Source organism: Anguilla rostrata, chromosome 2 (genome assembly GCF_018555375.3).
Source record: "Anguilla rostrata isolate EN2019 chromosome 2, ASM1855537v3, whole genome shotgun sequence".
NCBI classification, from domain to species: domain Eukaryota; kingdom Metazoa; phylum Chordata; class Actinopteri; order Anguilliformes; family Anguillidae; genus Anguilla; species Anguilla rostrata.
Window position 1 is genome coordinate 12,813,575 of NC_057934.1, and position 27,014 is coordinate 12,840,588.

A 27,014-nucleotide genomic window follows, 5' to 3' on the forward strand; every position below is an offset into this window, starting at 1 on the left:
AACAGGACTGCACTGCGAAGATCACAGCAACAAGGGCTATATTTCTCCAGACACATTTGTCTAGCATGCAGTGAAGCCTACCCTTAAAACCTCTTTAGTTAAAAAGGTACAGAGCGATCCTGCATATCTTAACTTGGGCTCTCATTCTCTTTCTTCCAGGGTGCATAAATCTGCAAGCTAACAAAGGCTAAAGCTACAGGGCTTCAACTAGCCACTAAAAGCAGCAACAAGAAAAGGAGAAAATAATGAAATCAAAACAACAAAAAAGAGAGAGTCCTGCGCAGGCTATGAAGAGAGGCGAACAGCTCAAGTTTTGGCACAGCGATAAGTTCTGTATGTTACACCTTAAATTCTGTCTAATGCGTGACGTGTTCACACATTATTCAACATACCGGCCTCAGTGTACTGCAGCCCCGGCTTCTGGTCCCCGTCAGGCTTTTGCGGGGGCCACAGGGCCTGGATACGCCCAGGGATGCGCCCCTCAAAGTTCTCGAAGGAGTGGGGGGGCTGGCTGACCGCAGCCCAGGTGTAGAGCTGGTCTTGCTGTGGGGAGACCAGGACAAAAAAAAGGGGTGGTCTGATTAGTGGAGTAGCCCAACGGGCTAATCCCAGGACACGCATTCAATCATAGCAGCAGCGATACTGATACTGAACTCACCCACAGCCACAATGACCAAGACACAATAACATGAATTCTCAGAGCATCGCGGCTGGCTTATACCGGAATATGTTCCGTTTTATAAGGAAGTATTATAGTTCACAATTTCTGTGGAACCAAGTGACCAACAGGGAAGTCTTTAGTCAGGTACAGGAATTTACAGATGATGCCCCGTGTTAATTTTAACATTTATTTACTTCATTTAATGACTGATATTTTATTTGCCAAAATAAAATATCCAAATCTCATTCCACGTCATTTGAAAATGGTCTAGCGGTTAGGAATCATTTTTACAAAACATGATAGTTATACTCAGTAAAAGCAAACGATTCACGCAACTGGAGTCTCAAAGGGATATCCGTAAAATGAAAATGGACACAAAGCACATCCAGATGGAATCATACAAAACATTTTGCATTGCAGATTCTCAATGAATCATATCAAAACCCTCTGTGCTCTGACTCTGGAAATTCAAGCCATTCATTTCTTTCTGGAAAGCAGACTAGAACGACAGAAAGAGAAAGAGAGAGGGAGAGACAGAGAGAGCTGACCTGCATGTGCTCAAATAGCCTGCATTGTCGGCGAACAGTTTTCTTCAGTTTGAGCCAGGCCAGATCCAGACGCCTCTCCCTCTCGTCCCCCCTCCTGTGCCGGGTGACCTCTAGTAGCCCCTTGAGAGCCTCAGGCACGGGGGAGAAAGGGGCCATGCCCCTGAGCGCAGGGGCAGTCTGGGTCGGATTCTCAGCCCTGCCACTGCTCAGACCCTCCATACACCAGAAAGCATCATTTCCCTGAGCGGAATATTCCGGATTCAGGCGGCAGCGGGTCCCAGCTGAGCCGGGGCGCGGAGTGCGGCTCTGCTGACTCAAGCTTCTTTTGTCATCACAGGAAGTAAGAGGAGCGGACGGGGACACCGTGCCGCAGTTTCGGTTGCATTGGAGCACCCGCCCCTCTCATCCGAGATGAAAGCGGGCACAGAGAAGACGGGAGAAAATGACTGACACAATCCAAAATGCAGCATCGGTCACAGGCGAAAATGCAGGAGAGCTCCAGAAGGTGCAGCTGGGTCTCACACAGCATTAGCAGTCTCCTTGCCTCATGCTGTAAACACTTCCTTCAGCAGGTAAAAATGAACCCGAAATCCCAGCGGCCTTTTCAGAAGATTCGCCACGAAGCTGCCCGCTACTGCACAGGGGTCCCACTCACATTTAAAACAGGCAATTCCACAGCCCCACTGAAGTGAGCCTCTAACAGCCCCTGTAGCCCCTGATGGCGTACGGCCATCCCTAGCTTCCAGAAAACGACCAGCCTGCAGTCAGATCGGGTTCCACAATGACAACACTGCCCGTGCGCGAAGGGGAGGGAGGGAGCCAGAGGACCTTCAATTATTCACAGGTCAGCCTCTGTCACTGCTGGCCCTGCTCAGACCTGCTTAGATGCAGTATTGGGCCTCAGTCTCATGGCTGGGCCAGTCGGGCACAAGCGAGAGGGAGAGAGGGGTTGTGAGAATGTACAGGAGTACATTCTCAGTAAAATCCAGAGTCCAATCTCCTGCACACTGGCACTCGGTCCAGACACCCATCACAACCGCTCCCCACCCGAACACCAATTCATGTGACCAATCACCATGCGCATGGTTTAGAAAAACTGTGGTACAGTAACAGTAGTGTGCCCCATTTACTCTGAAATCTTGTTTCTATGAACACCCAGCAAATCAGAGAAAGACAAATCTCACTTAATTACTATGGATTGTCCAAAAAAAGGGAAGGATCAGCCCCAACACTGACCTTCACAGAATACCCAGACAGGAGAAGCCGCTTATTCTGCTGACCGAAAAGCCCCTTAACACCATCATACTGGGAGAAAAAAAACCGTGGCACTAAGAACAATAACTCATATTATTTCTCAGGAGGATGGTATTTTTCTTTCGATAGTTGGATTGAATATTGCATTCACATCACACCTTTCATGACCAGGTCAAGGTCTGCCTTGAAAGTGAGATATTTTACCTCAGTAGAGCCCACTGAGATAAACCATAAATAAGAGTTATCTGGATGGTGCTACAATTGGGAAAAAGAACCGTGACAGATACATTTTGATAAATTTGAAACACAAAATAAAATTTTAAATCGTAAAATTGTGAAAGCATCATACTGTGACCCATAGCCTTTGCAAATGTGAAAGACTCAGATGTTCTGTGCTCTCAGTCTTGACCTGGATGATAATTTAGTGATTTGTTTGTTTCACTAATAATAATAATAATAATTTAAAAAACTATATAAGGATCTCTCTAATCAAGAGAGGGATGCTGATGGGACAAACGACTGCAGTACTCCATCTCTGCCTCATGGCGGAGTGGAGAGCAGCTGGTCAGGCTCAGGGAAGGCGGAAGCTGCTGCAGCATCCGAGCGACGTCAGCCCCGGGCACGTGTGGGTGTTACGCAACCCAGTCAGCAGATGGCATACGCATGGGGCTGCGTGTGCGCGGCTGTGTGTGTGTGTGTGTGTGTGTGTGCGTGCGCGTGCTTTATGTGCATGTGTACCAAAAGATTTCCAGGAAAACAACATTTAGACGCAGCATTTACATTGAGGCTGCAGTGATTTACACGGCTGATCCCACATTAAAAGGTACCATAAAAATAAGACTGAAAGAAATCACAGCCATCAGGATGGTCATTTACATTATGCACACTGTATATCGCATTAACTTTTTTTAAAAATCCCTTGAAACAACAGTTCAATTAAATGGCTATATCAGTTAGTGTGTGTGTGTGTGTGTGTGTGTGTGAGAGAGAGAGAGAGAGAAACACATCCAGGTGCAAAGCTGTGAATCCACACTGATAGCAGAGCAAGAGGACAGTGAATCATCCCGGAGAATGGCAGGTCACATGATGCGCCCAATAAGGAAACAGGAGAGCAAGCAGCTTCTACAGCACACCACATAATATCAGTCCCTGCTACTCAGTGTGCCACACAGCATCCGCACAAACAAAGCACAACAGCGTAAAAGGGGCAGGCCAACAAGACGCACAGCACACTGTACACACAGGGCATTTGTCTTGCTGAATGGACGCTTTACTGGCAGTGATACAAAACAGCCTTAATGAGGGTCAAAACCGATCCAGGAAGGCATTTCTAGTCACTGAAACAAGTGTTGAATCAAATGGAACAACACAGAGCGGCAAACAAGGCTAATGGCATTTAGATTTTTAAGGTGAATTGATTAAAGCCATGAAGATAAAAGGATTCATGGATGTCAAAACCAATTTCAAATGAAAGCAACGCAACAGTATTGCGTTGTGAAAAACGCACCCTTCTGTTGTTTTGCAAAATTAGTTTTGATCCTGCACAGTGCCCGTACTGAGAATGCTTCCCTGGGTTGACAACATGCATTAAAAAAGAAAAACAGGAATTCAATAAACTGGACGCGTAATATTTTATAAGTGCAAATCTAATCAGTGTTGATTTACACGGTGTCATGCAGTATGTCTCTGGGGCATTTGGGGGAGCAAACAAGGGCATGCACTAAGATTGCTGCAGAGAAATGCATCCTATCAAATATAATTTATTGTTATTTTATTATATTATTTTGGTTGATTAATTTAACTTGTTTAAGAGGATGCATGTTTTGCTATGGGCTACTCAAATTTTACTGCAGCTAAGTGTAATAAAATTGAAAGCCTTGAAATTAATGAAAATTCATGACAGCAAACACTCCTCTCTTTGAACTCTCAGGTGTCCATTAGCTCCCTTGTAAGGCCCACCCTGTTATGTGGGAGCTGGACCCTGCCAAGAATTTCAATTCATGATAATTTGGCCCTTCCAGTGCATCTCCTGCTGATTCAGGGAGATGGAGCTGTTATTGTAAGGTCTACAGAGCTGTATCACATTGTTTCAAGATTCCACCCTACACTCGTTCATTCACGGACGCTATTTTAATCATTTCACGCATCACATCCCCTCTATCTGACCTTAGCACTCACTACTTTCATACAATCCAACAGTCAAAGGTTAAGGGACTGATCTCTTCCTTCCTCCCCAACATACCCAAACCCACAAGCAAAACCCAGCAAGCTAGCAGATCAGCTACACAAAGACGGGTTCCTCACATCAAACTTGGCGGTGATCTGGGAGGCGCTGCCTCCGTACTGCTCCCGGAAGCAGTCGCTGAAGGGCAGAAGCAGCCCCATGGCCAGGATGCGTGAGCACAGCTTCTCCGCTTCCTCTGGCTGGGTGTCCTCCTGCTGCCGGAAGAACTTCTCCAGCAGGGTGCGCCCTAGAGACGGAGGGAGAAACATCAGCTGCAGGAGCACCAAAGTCGCTGAAAAAGCGTAGAAAGTACACCATACACCTGCTAGCAAGCGTAAAACAGTACATCCCATACAAGACTGCTAGATAGAGCCGTAAGAAAGACATCCATACAGACAGTGCCGTGCATACACAAAAACTGCTAGTATAGAGCCGTAAAGAAAACAGTACATCCCATACAACACTGCTAGCATAGAGCCGTAAAGAACAGTAATCATACAAGACTGCTGTAGACCGTAAGAAACAGTACATCATATGCTAGTATAGAGCCGTAAAGAAAACAGTACATCCCATACAACACTGCTAGTATAGAGCCGTAAAGAAAACAGTACATCCCATACAACACTGCTAGTATAGAGCCGTAAAGAAAACAGTACATCCCATACAACACTGCTAGTATAGAGCCGTAAAGAAAACAGTACATCCCATACAAGACTGCTAGTAGAGCCGTAAAGAACAGTACATTCCATACAAGACTGCTAGTATAGAGCCGTAAAGAAAACAGTACATCCCATACAACACTGCTAGTATAGAGCCGTAAAGAAAACAGTACATCCCATACAAGACTGCTAGTATAGAGCCGTAAAGAAAACAGTACATCCCATACAACACTGCTAGTATAGAGCCGTAAAGAACAGTACATCCCATACAAGACTGCTAGTATAGAGCCGTAAAGAAAACAATACATCCCATACATGACTGCTAGAATAGAGCCGTAAAGAAAACACTGCATCCCATAAAACATTGCTTTAGGTTTTTTTTTTTAGAAAAACATTAGGATTTCCAGGAAAACAACATTTAGAAGCAACATTTACATTTAAACAGTAGTAATTTTCAGGGTATATCCCATCCCCATGAAAATAAGAGTAAAAGAAACCAATTGTTGTCATTTACATAATGCACAACAATAACTAAAATAAAATAAAAATACACACTTGAAACAACAGTTCAGTGAAATGACTATCTGCCAATGACCGTTGTTCTTGGAGCAAGAATGCGTTTGTGAATGGATTTGTGTGTGTGCGCGCGTGTGTGTGTGTGTGTGTGTGTGAGAGAGAGAGAGAGAACAGCACAGTGCCAATTTAAGGTTCACTGCAGAAAAGGAAGAAGCAGAGAGATCTGTGACAGTCGCGAGTCTTCACTTCAGCTGAGGAATGAGTCAGCAGCTGCAGTAATTTCACTGCTTCCAAAGCTCCTCAATATGATAAACTGCTGAATTGTATGAGCAGGTGATGGTTAAAATTCATAATGAACCCCCCTATGCTACAGCTGGCAGGGCCCGTCTTGATCCGGAATTTGTACTTCCCTCCAAAAACAAAATTGCAATTCAGAAGCGGTGCCTTCCGTTTCATAAGCACACAAAAGGAAAACAAGTAACAGCTCTTGTGTTTCAAACCCAGGGGCAGTTTATTTAACCACCCCACAGTTTATTTAGCTACACAACTCTCAGCTGAGCATCTCAAATACTGTCATCCCTAATCATATTCAAATCCTTAACCCGAAATTGTGGATGGTAAGGAATTTTTTTTTGAGGGGGGGGGGGGGGGCATTAATTCTTAATGTTCATAATTCCCAAGAGGTTTGGGAATTAGATGTGTAGACAGGAAACGTTAGCATGGCCAGTGTTCCCCTGAGCGAGGCAATTTATCAGGGACTCATCCGTAAACATCCAGCTGTATAGATGCCAGTGTGAAGCTGTACACATGCTTATAAACAATGTAACCGTGCAGGGAAAACGTTCCAATTTTCCTGCTTAAATGAACCCACACACAACATTCCTGGTTCTGAAAAAAAATGGAGCCGTGCAGATCAAAATCCCGGATAATCACAAAATGTTAATCCAGGGCAGCTGAGAGGATTGTGGGATAATGAAGTGAACGGTGATCGATGAATGAAGTTTATTCTTTACTTCCTAATATTTTTTCTTTACTTCCATGAACCAATAAAAAGCCAAGACAGAAAGAATGGATGCCCAGCAAAATCAAAAAAGATTAAATGCAACACAACACTGAGGGGTCCCAGCCATGTTCAAACCGCCACGTGGCAAACAGGTTTACAAGTACTGCAAATCAAATTAACCTGTAGGGCCACTCATAATGTGATCGTAACAGCGCCCGCTTTCCTGCAGTCAAACCAGGCAATAAATAGGCCCAATTGAATTAATACCGCTCCAGGTCTCTCGTTAGTCAATTTCAGGGTTAGCGTGGAAATGCACACCAGAACTTCGATCTGAACTGTCTGCGCTATCCTATCCCTGCCTCGCATGTAAAATTAGCGGCAGCTACGCTTTTAAAACGACAGTCGCTGAGATTTATTCCTCGAAATAATTCACAGCTCCGCGGGGTTTAAGTGAAGGGGGGGGGGGGTGAGATATTCTGGCAGCTCAGGAGACTGTAGCTACAGTATGTGATGTCTGGCAGCGGTGGGGGATTAGTGAAAAACTGGCTATAACGATCTCAGGGGATTTCAGGCGCACGGTTGCACTCCCAGTGTGACAGTGAACAGATCAGAGCACACACGTTGATGAAGGCCCTCGACCCAGTGTAAATATTGCCGGGTTACTGCGTTTCATCTAGAACGGCGAGGTCAACCTGGATGACATCCAAGACAAGAGGTGAGGATTTATCGGACAATGTTCACAACGGCAGGAGATGACATATATGCTAACCAAATCCAGACAAATTCAAACCGGTCCCATTCGCAAATAGCTAGGATGAAGGGGGGCTTTCAGATTTATTAAATGTCTTCCCACCTACATAAGATTCATAGGAATACACAGGATCACATGCTGCATGTTTTAGGTTTTCATATTAGTCATACTCTTCTGAGAAAACGAAAGGTACACACATGGAAGCCATACATGCACATTTTGCAGTGAGGCACCATTGTTTTTCAATCTGTCAAACATTCTGATTTCAAATGAATGTGACACTGTCTCTTCAAATCTATCCCACTGAACAAAGGCAGCCTAGTACTTGGAGACAAAAATGTTAGATTTGGATGCAAAATAAATTTTGCTTGGTAGGTTTACAGACATAATAAAGTACAAGGGCCTTTTTCCACAATGTGCAGCTTTAAAACAGTCAGTGCATTTCAAGGCACGGTGTCTAATTGAGGGTCTTGTTGTCGCCAAGCTCGCATTTCATTAATAGGGCTGTGACTGCTCTGACACCCCTCCCCCACCAACGCCGATATCCCATCAGCACGTTTCCAGGGTGATTGCTTCCTTTGTGCGATCCAGCCAGTTATACAACATGTAAACATCGTTCTCCAAAATATTCTATCCACATTGAGAACAAGCGTTTCTCTGTATATATACTCTCTCCTACACGTGGGGATTAGAAAAAGGCGTTCCAGCATCTCAAGATGTAGAGTGACTGATTTATGTCAAATCAGTATGCAAAGGCCCAAAGGCAAGCCCAATCAATGACTGCAGAGCTCAGTTACTGCAGGAGGAGGGGCCTTCGTTCCCGGTTACAAAGGATCTTCAACTGCACACAAACAGCACAGAAGAACAGCAGCAGCAGAGATATAACACCTCAATACAAAGCTGCTAGTATGACAACAAACAAAGGAATAGTAAATAAAATAGTATTTTCCTAAGTATGACTTTCGGAAAGTATGTAATCTTAATTTAGTACGATGCTTGATAGTAAAGTTTAAAAGGAAAAAATATATAGAATAAAATATTATTTTACGGTCCAAATGCCAAATTTGTATTGTCAGCAAAGCAATATCCCTAAACCCAGTGTTTGTAAGACCTCTAAAATTCAAGCAAACGTTATTCTGATTTCAGAACTCACTGTTAGAAGAAATGTGCTCCTCTTATTTGGATTATGTTGAAAACCACAACTTCTTTTAGACAAATCCACACTGCACACAATGAGCCTCTTTCACAGAACATGCGTACAATCACATTGGATCGTAAACTGCTTGCAAGAATGTTTCCAAGGGCATTTCGGCATTCATCATTTAAAAAAAAAATCTGTATTTGTTCATGGTTCTTTCCTCATGCAAATGACCTGAACAGGATTACGCATAAAATTTACCAACAGCATCATCTCATGCGCCTGGGATACGTACAAAAATGTTTCACAAATCTCATCTTGTTATTTCGTAGGAACATTTGTAAGAACAAAAGTAAGAATAATTTAAGAAAAAATTTTGTGAATGAGGCCCAATCTCTGCACATTTTGGGCCATTTTAGAACCAAAACCTTACAACACGTGTCCAGAAAATTAAAAAAACAGAACAAGCTAAAACACTCTTACATCCAACTTATATAAACACACTGAATGTGAATGTTCAGCTGAGAGGGCCGGCAATGAACCGGAAACTATGAAAACGCTTTCTCTACTGATGTCCCTGATCACGCTACCTCACCTGACTTCATAGTAACCTGCTAATGTGCTGAAAACAACACTGACGCACCACAGGAAGTGAGGCTGGACTCTCACTCGGTTTCTCTGTGTTTAAGGAAGTGACAGCCAACACAACGCTGACAGTTAGCCCAGAAAAAGAATATTGGACTGCCCAAAATTCCCACTGCCCTTCTCACCCAGCCACAGACTCAATAGCCTTTGGCGTACATTTATGCTAAACGAGGCGTATCAAGGACAAAACAGCTGAGCCCAATAGGAGAAAAGCTGCCATTAGAAGCAAGGCTATTTGGATGTGTGAATTTCAATACTATTAATAATAAATGAGGCAAAAAAGGTTTCAATGTTGAATATGGACTGCAATAGTATAGGCCATTTAAAATGTGTTAACCCCAAGATGAATATCTACAGTAAATATATCTGAGAGCACTAAACTGGTCACCTATATAAGTTCAGAAATATAACCAGCTTGTATAAGACATAACAGCACGGTATGGCGATGATATGATGAAGATGAGTATTATTATCTTTGTCAAAATGAAAAAAATAAGATAAAACAACAAACAGCAATGAAGCAGTTGACAGTTAAACTGCTAGGAGATATGACGACAACAACAAAAACAACAACAACAGCCACTTACCAGTGAAGACATCTTGAAAGCTACACGTGGAGGCCTGCACGCCGGACGACTTGCGTGTGGCGCACAGGGGCTGGCTTCCGCCGTGCAGCCTCTCCTCCGAGCCGCCGTACTCCAGGTAGTCGGCCGAATCGGCCTTCTGGTGCTTGAGCTTGAGCTCCTCCGTCCAGTCGGCCGAGTGGCTGAGCAGGCCGGCGATGCTGTTGGACCGCTGCCTCTTCCCCCTCCTCTTGTCCAGCCTGTGGTCCTCCTCATGGCAGCGCCTCTGGAAGAGGGGACTCTGGGACGGCGAGGGTCCCGGCGAGTGGTTGGGCGAGCTCAGCTGCCGGGTGGTGGTTTTGATGTAGGACGGGTGGATGGGGGGGTAGGGCTTGACGGACGGGGACGAAGCGTTGGACAGGGTGGACTTGAGCAGACGGGTTGCCAGGGGGCTCTCGGAGGGCCACTGGGAGAAGGACACGCTGCTCTTCCTGCGGTGGACGCGGGGGAGGCCGCCGGCCTGCTCCGAGTCCAGGTCCCCGCTGCCCAGCGACTCCAGGGACTGGCTGACCCCCTCCCTCCCGTTCACGGACCCGTCCTCCCGGCCCCGCGCTACATCGCCGTGGCTACCAGTCAAACTGGGAGGCAGATCCAAGCCATTCTCCTCCTCCGGGGGCTCCTCCGCGCTTTCAAAAGAGCCCGTGAGGTCGGGGAAGCTGTTGGCGCTGGTCGTCTTGGTAACGGCGCTCCCGTTTCTCCCCTCGGCCTCAGCTGCTGGGGGCCGAGCGATTTCGCTGAATGGCTCCGGCTCCTTTGTCCCAGACGCGGCACAAAGGGCCGACTCTGCCTCCCCCGGCTCCTCGCTGCGGTCCCGCGCAGCGCAGCCCGAAACCTCCTCCTCCTCCTCCTCCACCGCCTCCTCCCCCTCCTCCAGAGAGAAGCTGAGCTCCACCGCCAGGCCGTTCTCCCGGTCGGAGACCTCCTCCGGGGCCGGGGGCTGCTCCGAGGCAGGGGGGGCAGGCTGGGGCTCAGCTGCCGGGGTGAATTTAAGCTCCGATTTCCAGCCCAGCTCCTCAGCTGTGGAAATAACGACCCCCTGCTGCAGCCTAATAGCCTGCTGGATGTCGGCGAGCAGATCCTCCTGCTCGGCAGCCGAGTGGAAGCTGTAGATGTCTGTGTCGGAGCCCGAGCTGGCTCTTTGTCCCTCCTGCGTCTCCACCGTGGTCTGCCGGCTCGCCGCCGTGAGGTGGAAGCGCTCGGGCTCGGTGTCCGAGTGCCCCAGCTCGTCGGCGGAGAGGCTGAGGTCGGGGGTTTTGGTCTGGACGGAATGCGCGCTGTCCAGCTCGTCATTCTGCGAGGCCCGCGTGTCCAAAACATCCTCCTTTGAGCCCCCCGACAAGCCTTTCGCCTTGGACAGGTTCTTCCGGATCCGGATGTTCGAAAACACCGAGGATTTGGACTCCGATTTTGATTTCTTCTTGCCAGCGTCCCCCCCCTTGCCGTGTTTACCGTGCGATCTCTTGCCGTGAAATCCTTTCTTTGTGCTCTCCGCCTCCCTGGGCCCCCCGCCATCGTCCCCACCGTCGCTGGCCTCCCCCGCTGCCCTCCGCAGCTTGGCATCCTGGTTCCCCATGTTTTTCGGCAGGAGCGCTCCCCGGGCGATCAAGCCATGCCCGTGACAGCCGCTGGCCTCTGTGCCTCCTCCTGACGAGGCGCTGACGCTGCTGCTGCTGCTGCTGTTGCTGCTGCGTGCTAATCCGCGCTCGCTTTCCGGTGACGCGAGCGGCGCTGGTGCTGATGCGAAGGAAGCGAGCGCCTGCTCTCGCTCTCCCCCGTCCGCCCGAGCAGCCGCGCTGCATAATAGGCTGCCGGAGGAACGGCCCCCTGGGACATGCTCAGTGCAGCGCGGCTGCCCGCAGTCGCCGCCTTCCCACGTCTGCTGCTGCTGCTGCTGCTGCGGTTTGTGCTGCTGCTGTTGTTGTTTGTGCTGCTGCTGTTGTTGTTTGTGCCGCTGCCGTTTGTTCACGCTCCCCTCGGTCTCTCTGCTCAGCTCTTTAAAAGGAGTCCTGACAAAATGCTCCGTTATAGCGGGGACCTGAATCTCTCTGGTCTGAATGGCTTGCATTGTGCACCTCGGGCAAAGCGGCTGCACTTTCACATCCTTGGATGTGGGCAAAATCTCAGGAAATTACAACTATAAACAAAAGAAAAATAAATGTTCAAACAACAGAAAATGGGGCATGTATGTATGTGGATACATGCATGTGTTTTACACAACATTTGAATTTAATTCACTAATTTTTCAGGAAAAGAGGTATACAATTATTTTAACAGCGTAAATACTGTTAAGTGTACTTGAACTAGTGACAGTTTATATTAATGTGTACCAACATAGAAAATGATCCCTCACCAGCTAGACTGATAAAGTACATTACGTCTTATTTGATATTACATTTTTTTTTATTTTAAATTTAACATTTACTTGTTGGTGTTTCAGACATTACTCAGGCACAAACATAAGGCAAACTTTTTGAATAATTCCCTTTCCAGAAAAAGAGCTCATTAAACTGATTAGGATATGTCAACAGTCATATGTATAATGATGACCCTAGGGGGTAAGGGATGCAATAACAGGGTTATACCCTTTCATTTTTAATGTTAAGCCACCACATTGTCTGATTGTCACATTTTACTATACATCAGTGTCAGGGTGAGGAAAGAGTCAGTTATTTCACATGACGACATCTATTTTGTAAGAGTCCAATTACTCCAATCATCCTATTATGCATGCTGTTTTTGCTGTAAGTATAAAATCAAAACACGGTGTCTTGTATGACGAGAACAAACAACAAAACAAACCATTGCACTGAGCAGACTATACAGCCTTTCAAATGAAAACATGATTGAAAAATACTGAATGCTCTGCACAGACCAACACGTAAAGAGAAACGCCACTTTAAAAAAAATGCTTTTTCCCTTTTGGTTGGTATTTTTTAAAGGCTAATCACAATAAACAGACTACTAAAACTATTGCTAAGCAAAAATAAACAGGATTTAAACAATGTTTCACACTCAACAAATCTGGACCAAAGAAAATTAAATTGGAAACGTTCTTTAGAAACGTTCTGCTGAATAAAATAACAAAAATGCTGTATTGTGCGGCAGTTATGGTGTAAAAACTTTGCACAAGAAATAAATAACACGTAGACGCTTAAAACATTGGACAAACATGTATAAAGAGAGATGATTTAATATATGATACGTGACAAAAATTCACGTAACAAATAATGAATATTCCATATTAATTTAATAACTTAAACTAACTTAACTAAAAAATCAGATCAGTTCCCAGAGCTCTGCTTTCATTTTCTGTAATACGATGTGGCAAATGATTCCTTCTGAAAAATGCTACATATTATATTGATTAGGCTACATTGTATTGTATTGAATAGTGTATTAATAGACCTACAGCTCATGTCAGTGAAAGTCAATACCATAAGTGTACGGTCTGCCTGGTCACTAAAACTAAAACCATCTCTAGAAAAAAATAAAATAAAAAGCAAACGAAACAAACGTCAATGAGCCACATAAACTGACATTACGTCGAAATCCCTTTTGTGCACAATTATGTCCTGAAGATGAAAGATACATCCTGCAGATGCGCTGGGACGCATCATCCGTCATGGAACCTAATACAAAAGTTGGTTGGGATATAAACGTACGTGCATGCATGGTCCTTACTCAACATTACAGCTCAACATAACTATAGGAAAGGATAGTCTACTTGCCTCATTTGGGTTCACTGCATAGATCGCGTTATTTGACAATCCGGTTTTCAGATGAAATAGTATCCACGTGGTATCTTCACCGCCGCAAATCCTTTAAAGAATAGATTTTGTTCCAATGGGGGGAAAAAACCTTAATGTTTAAAACTGAACTTTAAAATAAAGGGAAGTGGTACTGAGATCAACACTAGCTCTAAAATAGGCTACAACCTGGGTTAACAGGTAACGTTTGCAAAGCATTTAGACCAGGTAGCCGTCAACAGCAGGCCATCAGCGGCAACCTTAGATCGTTTTGAAACGATTAAAGACAATAAGTTTTATATATTGTTACTAAAACACGAAAACATCTTTCTAAATCAGAATGACACATTCAAATGTAGGCCCACAGGCAGCTAATCTGGGAAAGTAGGTAAATTGCCGATGATCCGGGGATTTTATTTCTCCACCATCCTCCCCATTTCATTCAGCTGCGAGAATTACGCACATTCCCCACCATAAGATTTCGGGATTCATTTGACTGCATTTTAGTTTGAAAATAATTATCATTTGAATAAATCCATAGGGTATTCTACTTGCCAACGTGGATCAACTCACTTGCATCTTGCATTTGGGGTGTTGGCATTTACCTTGTATTACTGCAAACGACATTTATGAAAAACTATTTAAAAGACGTCTTTCGCGCACAATTATCCTTTGCACCTGTTTCCAAACTCTCCCAAAGGTCACGCCCATTCTGTTGTTTCCTCCCAGATCATTTAATTCCACCACGTGTTACACAACAAGGGTGACTGTTTTAGTTCCTGCCCACTTGAATGGCTAATTTTTCGGTGATTCTCAACATCGTATACGGCGCAGTTTTTCACATACCGTTTTATATTGCAAATACTGACCTGTCGGGACCTTTGTTTAGGACCGCACCGAAAGCTCAGCAGCCGTGAAGTGCATGTATAGAGACTTGCAGAAGTGTTTGGCGATGTGCGCAGTGGTCTGATTTAGAAGTACAGTTATAAATTCAGGAAATATGAATTTATAACTTTATAACCCCCCCCCCCCCCACTCAAGGGGACCAAAACATTTTCTTCCCCAGGGGGCGTGTCAGGACACTGAATGTGAGCTATTATGCAGGACTGGCCAGCTGCTTGCATTGCATTGACATCTAACACTTCCGTCATGGATAATGCGTCGCTTAATTTAGAATTTTAATTTAAAAGGTGTTTTGTACCATGAAAACTGAGACCAAAGCAGAAAATGCATGTCGTGTAGCTCCTTTTCTGTTTAACCAGATCCATTTTTCATGCTGGCAACCCAAGTCACAAAAAGTTGTTCAACACTGACACCTAGTGGGGATACTGTGGAAGGAAACACTAGTTTAAACCATACATCTACTGATTGAACAGCACCACGGGATGACCAGACTGAATAATGCCCTGACACTTGTTTAGGAAGGCAGCCTTGTTCAAAGTGATGCCCATTGTTGTGAAATGTTTCTCAACCCAAACAACACTTTCCTCACTTATACACTATTTTGTTTTCTAAATACTTTTTTACTGCGTCCCCAACTGTATGCAAGCCAGGATGAATGAGATAGGCACAACATTTTGTTTCTAACCAAGGGTAATGCGACTCAAACCTTAAATTAAGTGGCAACACCAAGTTTTATTTCATTTGCACCTCTTTTTTAATAAATTGTTCAGTCACCTTCAAAATGACTGGGCTCCTTGATAAAGGTTAGCTAGAATGCCTGTATAAAATAAACAACACTGGTAATGAGTTATATATTATGCTCAAAGATATGGGAGAACTATATTTTTTCATTCTAACGTAATTGCTCGAAGAAGTTTTTTATGAAGCAATAATTTTATTTCCCAAAAAGATTGGTGCCAAAATTATGAATTAAGACCCATTTGTGGGGATGTTAGAGCTTCCTGGCAGGGGACACAAGGTATTTGGCCAAAGTGTCTTGGTATATGGATGGATTAATCATTCAACAGACCTTAAGAAAAGCCCCAGGATGCAAAACAGCCCACCACATCAAAGAATCACCATCATATTTCAGCATAGGTATGACGTCGTTTTCAACATAATCGTCCTTCTTCTGACATCAAACCCAACACTGGGATACATGGCCAAAAACTACATTTTCAACTCATCAGACCATAAAACCCAGTTTCAAATGAAGTTTCAACAACTGGAACCTTGACTGGAACCAGGTGCTATGGTTTCACATTGACAAAGGCAAAGTATCTCACAACTTTATTTTTTATATCATCATTTTGACTGCAGGTGCTGAATCGTACAACATCCATAAAGTGTTTAAAGCACGACTGGAACTTTCAAAGTAAACGCTATCGTTTTAGAGGCTGACTGTAAGACGGAAAATATGCGGTAGAATAAAAAGGGAGACACATGCAATATTTTCATATTTATTGCTGTTTAAAAGCAATCCATAGACATTATATAAATGACTGTGTTTAAAAACATGGCCATGAGTGGAAATTCCGTGTACAAAAAGACAGAGAATGCTATTTTCATGGTGTTAAATGTATCAACAAACTGCAAGAAACAATTGAATAACAATAAAAAAACATAACTTAAAAAGCCTCTTTGCCATATAAGGTAGGCCTGAATTAATGCTCGTAAATGCACAAATTCATCAACACAGCACAGAACCACTTCACAGTTTAAGACTTCCTCCTGAAGCAATGTTAAATGCCTATACAAAAGCTAGGAACGATTTATTCTCTTAAAATGAAACCCTCACTGAAATCCTTTTCTCATAAAAATGCATGGCCGGGGTCGGCATATGACAGCTTGTCACATCTTCACCAGACATGCAGTTTGTGCTGATTACATAGTGAATGTTTACCTTACAATTCATAAAATCAAAATATATAAACCACAAGTCAATCGCATCCACGGGGATAAAATGAAAACCAATGGTGAACTAACCCAAGAGTCTCTGTTCTCCTGTTTGTCCGAAACTCACCTGGCAATAAATCATTAAATAAAAATTACAATTTACAAAAATTAAGAATTAAATATATAATACTGAAAAATAATACACTTTTACATACAAAAAATAATGATTAGGGCACATAAAGATAAAGATTTGTTCTTAACTTTTATTAGCACTTCTCTGCTCCAGATTTTGGATTTGAGTCTGGGCTAACATTGCTGCAAATGATTCAGAAATCAGCAGAAATGTATTTCCTGACAATGAACAGTTGAACACCTGTTCATCCCCTCAAGCTGAAAATACATAAATGTCATTGGTGTAAATGTCCAGCAAGCATTCATATACAGTCCTTCAAGACATACTGCATTTTTCAGGTGAAAATTTCAGTATATCTGAGCTTTTTTAAAGCATTTATTCTTTTTTAGTGCTGTAGTGCTCCTCAAAATAAAGGTAATTGGAAACATGTCACACACAAGAGCCTTGGGTACAATCTTTGTTTCAGGGTCTGAAAGGGTATTGCCTCCACAGTTATTCAGCTTTGTCTGGCAATTGCACATTTAAGGAGCGGTTACTTTGCGACGTCACGCACATATCATTCCTCTTATTTCACGCAGAAACAAAGCCTGTGCCAAAAAGGGTTCGTAAATGAGGTTAGAAAGACCTGTAAAAAGAACACTTAAGAACATCTGAGAACATCTGCAGCTTCGGCCTACTTGAACTTTGTGTTACCATTCAGAGTATGTAGGAATTCGGAGACCAAAATGATCTTTGTGTTTTCTGGAAAATGTTGGCATGTGCTAGGAAACAAATGCCAGGGAAAGTATTCTGCTGAATGTACTGAATGTGCATAAAAAAATTCTGATTTATAAATGTATCCTGTCAGCCCTCTATGATGCAGAGAAGGTTCTAGGAAGTACTGCAACATGATATGATTGAGTAGACCTAACCAGGTCTTGTGGGAGGAAGGTGGGAGCGAGTGTAAAAAGTTTTAGCAGTATTATCTTTCCTTTCATCAGATAATAGTGTCACTTCATTACATTACCTAGCAGATGTTTGGCTACAGTCATTTCTGTGTGTAGTGATGATATGGTTATGCCCCGATTTATTAAGAAACAAAGGTTATATAACTTGTTTCCTGCGGGTCATAATCCACTTAATTGGAACAAATTAGCCGCATTATCTCATTATTAGTCATATGATTATGTGTAGCCATTCAATATTCGACCAAGAGAGTTAACAAGTATGAGGCTGGGTGGATTGCTTCTATTTTTTCCATTTATTGCCTCCATCTATACGAACAGGACGGAGGTAAGAAAGTAATGAAAGCTATTGCAGAACATATGAAAAATAGTTGTTCGGCTGAATCAGCATTGTTCTATGAAATTAACCACATGTAAAACACTTCTGTCCATAGAGGTTATATTACGATATAATCTCTGGAGAATTTTCCAAACTCAGGATTTTTTATCACCCTTTTAATTTACCCCGCTTGTAGGTTTTTAATTTAATATGTCCAATCAAACCCTTTCACTGCTTGCCACAAATAAATAATCTAAGTGTCCCTTCAACCCATAATGCTCCACAGAAGGATGGACATCTGACTAAAGCATTATCACAATGCAGTTTGATTACACATTCATATTTACATTATGCAAATTATTAATAAGTGGCAACTACAACTTAAAAATATACAGCCCTCAAATCGTACACAATAAATATTCTGTCTTCTGTCGTCCTTATAGTATGTAGACCTTCTTAAATTGGGGGACATTTGGCTTAGAATGAACATAACACAGTAGGGTGAAAGTTGCCTTTTACCTCTCTAGATTTTACAGTGCATATATACACTTCAGCATCTTAGTAAGCAGGGCTCCATTTTGTGTTGCATCGTCAAAGATTCAATATTTTGTTTGTGTCAGAAAATTGAGGGTGCATTTAAAAATTCCACACATCTTTTAAATAAAAAGTGGAACACCTTGTGCTGTGTCCAATAACACTTTATATGTCATGGTTCATATAAAAAAATACATAAAAACGTATCCATACCTTGGTACGGTATTTTCACACTAATTCCGCTGCATATTGAACATGTTTAGCAAGTGCATATATGTTACACACTTGGCTAAGTCTTTTGTCTGACTTTAAAAGAATATGCATTTATACCACGATGCTGCCAGAATATTCACTCAGTAACGCTGTATTTAATTGCATCTAAAAATTCAATTTTCTTTCAAGAAGACAAGGGGGGAAGGTATTGTATTTCCACTAGGCGTCACTGTTGCACTGCTCTACAGTTATAATCTGGTCAAAAAGGGTGTTGCCTCAGCATCAGCAATGCAAATACACATTTATAAGATCTATTTTTTATATATCTATTTTACTAATTTGGTGACACAGAAAAGAATACGAAAGTTTTTGTAATGTGATGAATACGGAATTGATGTCTTTTTACAATCCTTTGGAAAGGTGTGAGGGTACCTCTTAAAATCTTTACTCAAATTACAGAGCATACACATTCATAAGCTTTAAGCAACCATTTTACAAGTATTTTTTATAACAAATATAAAATTGGATTTATGGAGATGCCATTTAAAATACTTGTCAAAAATCATGTAAATACCACCTCACATTAAAGAGTTAAGCAGCTGTTACAACAGGTCACAACATGTCTTATTGTAAATCACAACAACAGAGACCACCACAATAACAATATTTGCAAAAGTGTCACCGCACAAAACAACAAAACGTATAAATTGGTCAGTGGTGAAATGGTAGAACTGGCCGACTGAAGCCAATGAAAATTGACACATTCATGGCACTTAAAAACATCCACATAATAAGAGGAAAATAAAGTATAACACTGAGAAACTCCATGACAATGTTTAGATATCCAAATGGTCTGATTCACTTAAACATACTTGTCCACTTGAAAGGTAACACCCAAGTCGTCGACATTAAATATGAGTACAGGTTAAATAAAGTTTACAACAACAGTACTAAGAATCAACGTACTGCGTGCTTCAGTATTTTAGTAGTTTAAAGCCCTTTTTTTGTAAAAATATACCAGTGACCCATTGACACCTTCTCATAGTAAACGCCGTGGATCTTTTGTGACACTAACAAGAATTCGGAGAGGACGTTTTTATGGGAGTGGCTTTGCGTCGGCTCTTACGAGCGCCCCCGACGCAGTCCCGATCCCAGTGTTTTGCCCCTGCCCGGACACCGCATCACACGCGGTTGACTCAGAGGGCTACACTATGGGTCTCCCCCATCTTTCGCCGGAAAGCCACGGCCTGCCTCTGCTGAAACTGCGACTTGTTGCGCTTCTGGTCGTCCCACTGGCACAGCAGGATCATTTTGAAAGTGGTCCGGAAGGTCTTATTGCAGAGGGCGTAGCACATGGGGTTCACCGTGCTGTTCACGTAGCAGAGCCAGTAGCCCAGGGCCCACCACGTCTCGGGAATGCAGTCGTTGCAAAAGGTGTTCACCAGCACCATGATGTTGTACGGTGTCCACGTGATGATGAAGGCAAACAGGATGGCGCTCAGGGTCTGGGCGGCCTTCTTCTCCTTCACCAGGGACATTTTCTTGCGTTTGGTGATCTGAGTTTTCGCCTTGGTGGCGAAGCGCTTGGCCATGGCGGCGTCCTTGAAGGATATGGGCATCGAGGGGGACTTAGAAGGAGCGGCCTGGGTGTTTGGGGGCTTGGACAATTCTATGGAGGGCATGGACTGGACCGGTGTCTTGGAGAAGCGCTGGTGGTAGCTGTTGCACTCTTTGTCACTCCTGTCTCTGGCTAAGGTTCTGCTGTCTCTGTTGGGCTTGAGGGGATCCTCCTCTGACACATCCAGGTCCTCGGAGGACGTGAGCTGAGAGTTGATGGCCCGCTTCATGCCGGGCATGTTCAGGACGATGGAATAAATGGCACGGGACTCGGGTATCTCCTCCTCGTCCGAGTCGGACTGCTCCATAGACGCCCCAGCCTCGTTGTTGTTCCAGCTGTCGCTGCTGCTGTGCTCCGGCTCCCCCTCGTTACTGGATTTTGACGATTTGGTCAGGGGCCAAAAGCGGAAACGACCTCCCAGCCTCTGGGTGGAGCTCTTCCGTGCTGGCTGGTTGAGCTCATAGCTGCTGCAGCTGCGGGAGCTCCCGGTCTGTTTAGTCGGCTCCCCCTGGTTCCCCGAGACGCGCAAACCGGCCAGTTCCTTCGAGCGGTTCTCTGTCTCCTTGTAGATCCTCCAGTACAACACGGTCATGATGGTGACCGGCAGGTAAAATGCTGCTATTGCCGTACAGAAGGTGATGATGGGCTCAGAGAGGAACTGGATTTGGCACTCTCCAGGTGGGACCGTACGTTCCCCCACAAAGAACTGCCAGAGCAAAATGGCGGGGGCCCAGAGGACAAAAGAGATGAACCACGCCAGTACGATCATGGTCACGGCTCTCTTGGTGGTTCTCTTGGCCCGGTATGTGAGGGGCCTGGTGACTGAAAAGTACCTGTCAAAGCTGATGACTAACAGGTTCATGACAGAGGCATTGCTGGCCACATAGTCAATGGCGAGCCACAAGTCGCAGGCCCAGTTGCCCAAGGCCCACTGGTTCATTATAATGTACGTGGTGTAGAGGTTCATAGAAATCACACCAATTATCAAGTCAGCAAACGCCAGGCTTAGCAGGTAGTAGTTATTGACCGTCTTCAGCTGCTTGTTAACCTTGAAGGACACCAGGACAAGGATGTTGCCAATGACAGTCACCAGGGACAAGGACCCCGTGAAGAAGATGATTAGGATGACCTGCCAGATGGTGTGACCCCCAAGGGGGTCGTAAGCCATGGTGGGGGCTAGGGTAGCATTGTACAGACTAGTCAGGTTGGAGTTTCTGCTGAAGGAGTCATTGTTGGCCCCATTTTGACGTTCCAGCCAGGGGTTTCTGGGACGGATGTCTGTTTCTTGGTAGGCTCTCATTCCTGGGGGACTGTGGCTCTGGTATAAGCTGGGCTCTGTGCTGCTGGTGTTCAGGTTCATTGTTGCAGCCTGGCATTATTCTGCAAGCACAACCAAGAGAAAGACTTTGTCAATGGCATAATCCACTGTCATTCCACCACAAGCTGAGGGTCATTCTAATACATGGAGCTTAATGTGTGTATGTGTGTGTGCGTGTGCGCGAGTTAATTCTTCACACTGTCTAACACACTGTTCATCATTTTATGACTTAGCAGTTATGCTATTATACATATTAATGCATGCTGTTTCAATACACATCTCTGTTTGAAATCATTATGATGACAATGAATCAAATTTTCAGTAATCATGTCGATTTAGAGCAGTTCTGAAAATGAGCCATAAAGATAATTGTTTCAATTTCTGCAATTGTGCCATACCCCTAAACTCTCAGATTGAACAGACTGAGTTTTTTACTTTGTTTAATACACATATACAGTATTGTTGTGCTTGGCAAATTACTGTACAGTGACACTGTAAAATAAACGTCAGAATTTCCCACATATAGTACTTCAGTTAATTGAGATCATATGAGGAAAAATATGATACAGTGCATATATTCATGATAACATTTCATCATTTATTATAAACATCTTTTAAACGAGATGGGGGGGACAAACAAACATGATTGTTCATGTAAAAAAGAGTGTTCCAAGCTCAAACAAAAAAAAAAAAATTTGTTCTTAAACTGCGTGTGGGAAGGGAAGAGAGTGCTTGTCAGGTTGCCAAATAAAAAGGGGATGCTTTTCATTCGCTGGTGAAATGACTTCCTCAACTGCCTGGAATGCAAAGTCAGACATAACACACCAGTTCTCCACAGCTGACCTGGACACCCTTTAAGAAAGGGTGAGAAAGCGTAAGAGACAGAAAAAGTGAGAGAGAAAGAGAACCGAAGCATAGCTACAGGCAGTTTTATTCATTCACGTACTGTACTGTACTTAATATTTTTGCCTCTTTTTTTAAGGACATTAAAGTGATTCATAGAGGAATTCCTTTTATTGAAAAAAGTGCAGGTAAATCTCATTCATTATTAATGTGTGGCAAGGGCCATTTTGTACCTACAGAAAGACAGGAAAGCAGGAAATAGACCACTGTTCTGTGCATATGAGCAGGTGTGGTTGCCGTTCAGATGGTAGGTGGCACTGTGGGCACCTCTAAGAATCAAAACCCATCACTACCAAACGTTAATATCCTATTCGTTAGAATTCTTGGTGTGATTTTCATCAGTGTTCTTATCACCATGAAAGGGCTGCTTCAACTTTCCTTTTCATGCTTCTATCCGATGTGACAATGTAAAAAAAAAGAAGTAATTTGGAGACAGTGATTTACATCTGCTGTCTATTTGGCGAGAGTAGTCTTCTCCATTATTCCAATTTTTTCAGACAGAGGTCTTGGGAAACAAGCTGTTTCGTGTAAATGCGTGTGTGCAGTGTTACACCTCTACTTTTTCCACAGGAAGTGTCAGGAGCCACGGCAACATGGAATCAACATTCTGGTTTAATGTCCTAGTTTTAAAGGTGGATCCTCCCTGGTATATAGAAAAGCAATAGATACTGACAGGGATGTTTAATTTCACCTGACCATCATAGGAGATGGTCCAGCAGCAACATTCCATTCTGAAGTTTTCCTCAACAGTCAGTACCATTCAGATACATATCGTATCCAACCATTTAGGACAAAGGTGGATACTCGGGTGCATGGTTTATTGGTGCAAACCCAAACACTGTCAGGGCAGCAGTCCAAAGTATTAGCGGAGTTATTCGCACACTTCATTACATTATGTACTCCTCACATATTTGTTTGGCTGGATCTGAGAGTCAAGCCAAGTGCAAGCGGGATCTCAGCAGAGCAGACAAAAACTTCAAGACCTTTAGCTTTGAACATTTTGTAAGACTATATCAAAACGCGTAGATTTCCCCTTCTGAAAAAATGTACTGTGTCACTCATCCTGAATGGTAGGTGGTAAGATGTGAGGACACATTCCATGTTTTGATGTGGAATTCATGGCATTCTATCTTCCCGCTGGAACCATGGAATCTAAATAAGGTCACACTCAAAAGGGGCATGAACTGTTGAATGACTGCTGACAAAAATTATTATGAAGATGTTGTATTAAATCACATAGCGGCTTTGTTCATAAAAAACAATATGACTAGAATGACTGTGACAATTTGGAACAAACTCTGTCTCAAGGCAAATCATGGAAAATAGCTGCATACAGCAACTGCACTACACATCAATATTCAGACATTTGAAGCTGTATGTCTGTGCTTTGGACTGACGCAATGGATTTTCAGATCTTCTGGTCGTCCGTTGTCATGTCGTTGCCATAGCAGCTGCTCCCGCAGGCGTTGGGTTCTTAGGCTGATGGCTGATTGGCTTGATGTGCGCCTGGCATGCTGAGATGCATAGAGGCTGAACTGCCACCTGTGGGATCACCGGCCCCATCACAGTGCCCCCCCCCCCCCCCCATTGGCTACCCATGTCACCTGATGGCAGACCTCTAATCTGCCAATCCGCTTATGATATCATCCCACTGGTCCTCCCACTGTGCAGGTCTCCATGCTCCACACCCTGGTCATCTCCCACTACAGCTCAACTCCATCTGTCATCTCACGGAAGGGAGGCGACATTCCCAGAATTTTCCTTCTGGATTACATTTTTAAAATTTTTATTTTATTTATTTTTTTATTTTTTTACCTCAAAATGCCTTACTTGAGGACAAAATGGATATACCATTACTAATGGGACTGAAGAGGGAGTCTAAGTCACCAGTGTAAAAAGATTTATATCTAGACAGCTTTTAAGGCTTTTGAAAAACATATTTAGCAAACCAAATGGCAGGACTGAGCAGGTGTCCCTCGGCCATTGATATTTTCTTGGCCACCATCTCTTTTCAGGAAAAGTGGTAGATGATTGGAAATATCTTGATGATATGAGAGTGAAGAGCTTGAGCAGTGCAATTTGCACACAGCGCAACTGATTTTTGCAAACAGAAAATAAATAAATAAATAAATATAAAAAGCTTGCCTCCTGAACACCATCACATAGCAACAAATTCTACATGCTCGATAACCAATCAAAGGATGGTGGAACTTTTGAACTCACATTTGTCAATAAATAATTTCACAGCAACCACGTGTGCAATTCAGTCCATTGATTTAATTCAGACCAGGGAAGACCTGTAGGAAGTGAGGTGCTGTGTGGTATCTGCCTGAAGTTATTTTGAGCATAAACACTAAAGAAAATATTGTCCTATTGTACAGCCTGTGGAAACATTCAAAACACCCGGTAAGCTGTGTTTTTCCTCCATGCTCTACCGAGCAGCTTAAGGGGCCTCGAGCTTTCCAAACCACTGTTCAATATGTATACTGTTCAATTTGTTTTATAGTCCATTTTCATAGTGAACTGGCTTCTGTTTTTGTAACCCGTGCTTATACTCAATCTGCTCTTTTCACAGCTCCATCTGATCTCCTCACTGCAACCTCTTTCATCAACTGGAGACTGAGCAGACTAGCCCTTGTGCATTTTTGCCAGCTGCCAATACTTTGACAGTCTGCAGTCCACCCGTGGATCTGTCCTCGTCATTGCACCCACAGGTATTTCACGAGCGGCTGGTGTTGGGCTGATTGCAGATTCCTGATTGGCCAGATGAGTTGCCATAGTAGAAGGGAAAGCCCTGACACCTGCATCATTTCCAATAACCAGCATTTCTCAGGAGACACCACAGGCAGCCCAAGGCCACAGTCAGCGGCGCTATCATGGTCAGGATTCTATTTCATGTGACTGAATGGTAATAAAAGTGCTTTAGCTGTTCCATGATTACGAGAGTTCACCCTTGACTTATTAAATGACATACCATTCTCATTTATATGCCACCTCACTCTATGTATTCATAATTCCCTATACTTTTTGAAATCACTATTTTTCATGATTTTTCTTTTATAATCACTTATAGATAACCACCATAAAAACTGAACTGGCCAATCTTTGTTTATACTTTATCTTCCCAAGAACAAAGAGATACAAATATAATATCATCTTGTTCTTATGTGCAACAATTGTTTTTTTTCTTCAGCACCCTCAGATCCACCTTGACCCCAGGCCTCAGTTTCTTATGTGCTCAGGGTCTTTAAGAACGATTGGAGTCAATCTTAGATATGGTAAAGAATGAAAATGAGGCTATGGTTCATCAAGAATGTCAGCCACTTTTAATCAGTGAAAATTGTAAGCAAATGGCGATTGTCAGGGCTGTTGTACCACCGCTGCACGGCCTTCTGTAATTGAGCTGAACTTGACATGACATGAATGGTAAGGGCTGCATAATTACTGAGGTAAAGGTCCTGTGGGCAACCGCTGAGATCCACACACTAAGCCCTGAATAAAACAACCCAAATGTCACCGTCATTGTTATTCCTGGGGCAATGGGACACATGCTAACCGCCACTCTGAGAATAAAAAAAACTTCCAGGTTAGAGGCGACAGGACCAGGGATGACCGCTCTCTGAAACACTGGTTATGAAAGATCAAAACAACGGGGGAACAACATGGTCGAGATACCGCAAGAGGTTGTTTTCATCAGTAAAATAACGCAATTTGAGATGTTCAGTCACACGTGTTCAGTGACTTAATCAGTTTGTTCACGTGTGTAACACACGCTCAGCTGTGTGTGCGTTACATCTCCCGACTCGCTGCTTACACACTGCACTGGCCATGTTTCATGCTCAGAACCACAGATACAAGCACTGCTGTCACGCTTAGGAGAGCACGTCAATCCATTTCAGAAATGCCCTAATATGTTAGCATTTCAAAACAGATGCACAAGAAAGACTAGTAAACAAATAAAACCATTACTTGGAAATATTGTAATTTTCCCACACGGAACATATAGTTTTTTTTATTATCACTGATTTGACCAAAATACATTTTTCAAATATAAATGTGATTTAAGAATGTTAAAAAATGTGTCTCAATTATTGGTACCCTTGTGATTCGTACTTGCAGCCTCATCTGGCAAGAATAAAGTCTTTTCATATAATCATTTATGAAGTTGGAGAACACATTTGGAGGGATCATTTGAAGATCCTCCTTATGAATCTTTTTAATTCAGACTGCAGCTTTTCAATTGGATTAAAGTTTGGAGAAAAATATGACCAAAGCAATGCACTGATTTTGTTTCCACAGAACTATTTTTGCGTTGATTTTGACATAAAATAATCTATAGGGGTGCCAATTATTTTGACGCATATACTTTTTAAATAAAAAGCAACTTTACTAAAAAAAGTTTTATTGAGTACCACTATTGTTTCTG

At 43.3% G+C, this 27,014-nt stretch overlaps 2 protein-coding genes across 3 annotated transcripts in view; both read right to left on the reverse strand.

The window, feature by feature from the left end:
* fmn2b (formin 2b) overlaps nucleotides 1-14,367 on the reverse strand; it is a 63,619-nt gene extending 49,252 nt beyond the window's left edge. Inside the window, exons 1-4 of the mRNA XM_064325179.1 lie at nucleotides 13,751-14,367; nucleotides 9,987-12,156; nucleotides 4,768-4,934; nucleotides 393-543 (exon numbers count right to left, since the gene is read on the reverse strand). Coding sequence (XP_064181249.1) covers nucleotides 393-543; nucleotides 4,768-4,934; nucleotides 9,987-12,087 — 2,419 coding nt within the window. The 5' untranslated portion in view covers nucleotides 12,088-12,156; nucleotides 13,751-14,367. The remainder of the gene's footprint in view (nucleotides 1-392; nucleotides 544-4,767; nucleotides 4,935-9,986; nucleotides 12,157-13,750) is intronic.
* Nucleotides 14,368-16,156: 1,789 nt separating this feature from the next.
* The window catches only part of chrm3b (cholinergic receptor, muscarinic 3b), an 82,288-nt gene continuing 71,430 nt past the window's right edge, over nucleotides 16,157-27,014 (reverse strand). For both annotated transcript variants that reach the window (XM_064320517.1, XM_064320510.1), the window contains exon 3: nucleotides 16,157-21,747. In XM_064320517.1, coding sequence (XP_064176587.1) covers nucleotides 19,946-21,727 — 1,782 coding nt within the window. In that variant the 5' untranslated portion in view covers nucleotides 21,728-21,747 and the 3' untranslated portion in view covers nucleotides 16,157-19,945. The remainder of the gene's footprint in view (nucleotides 21,748-27,014) is intronic.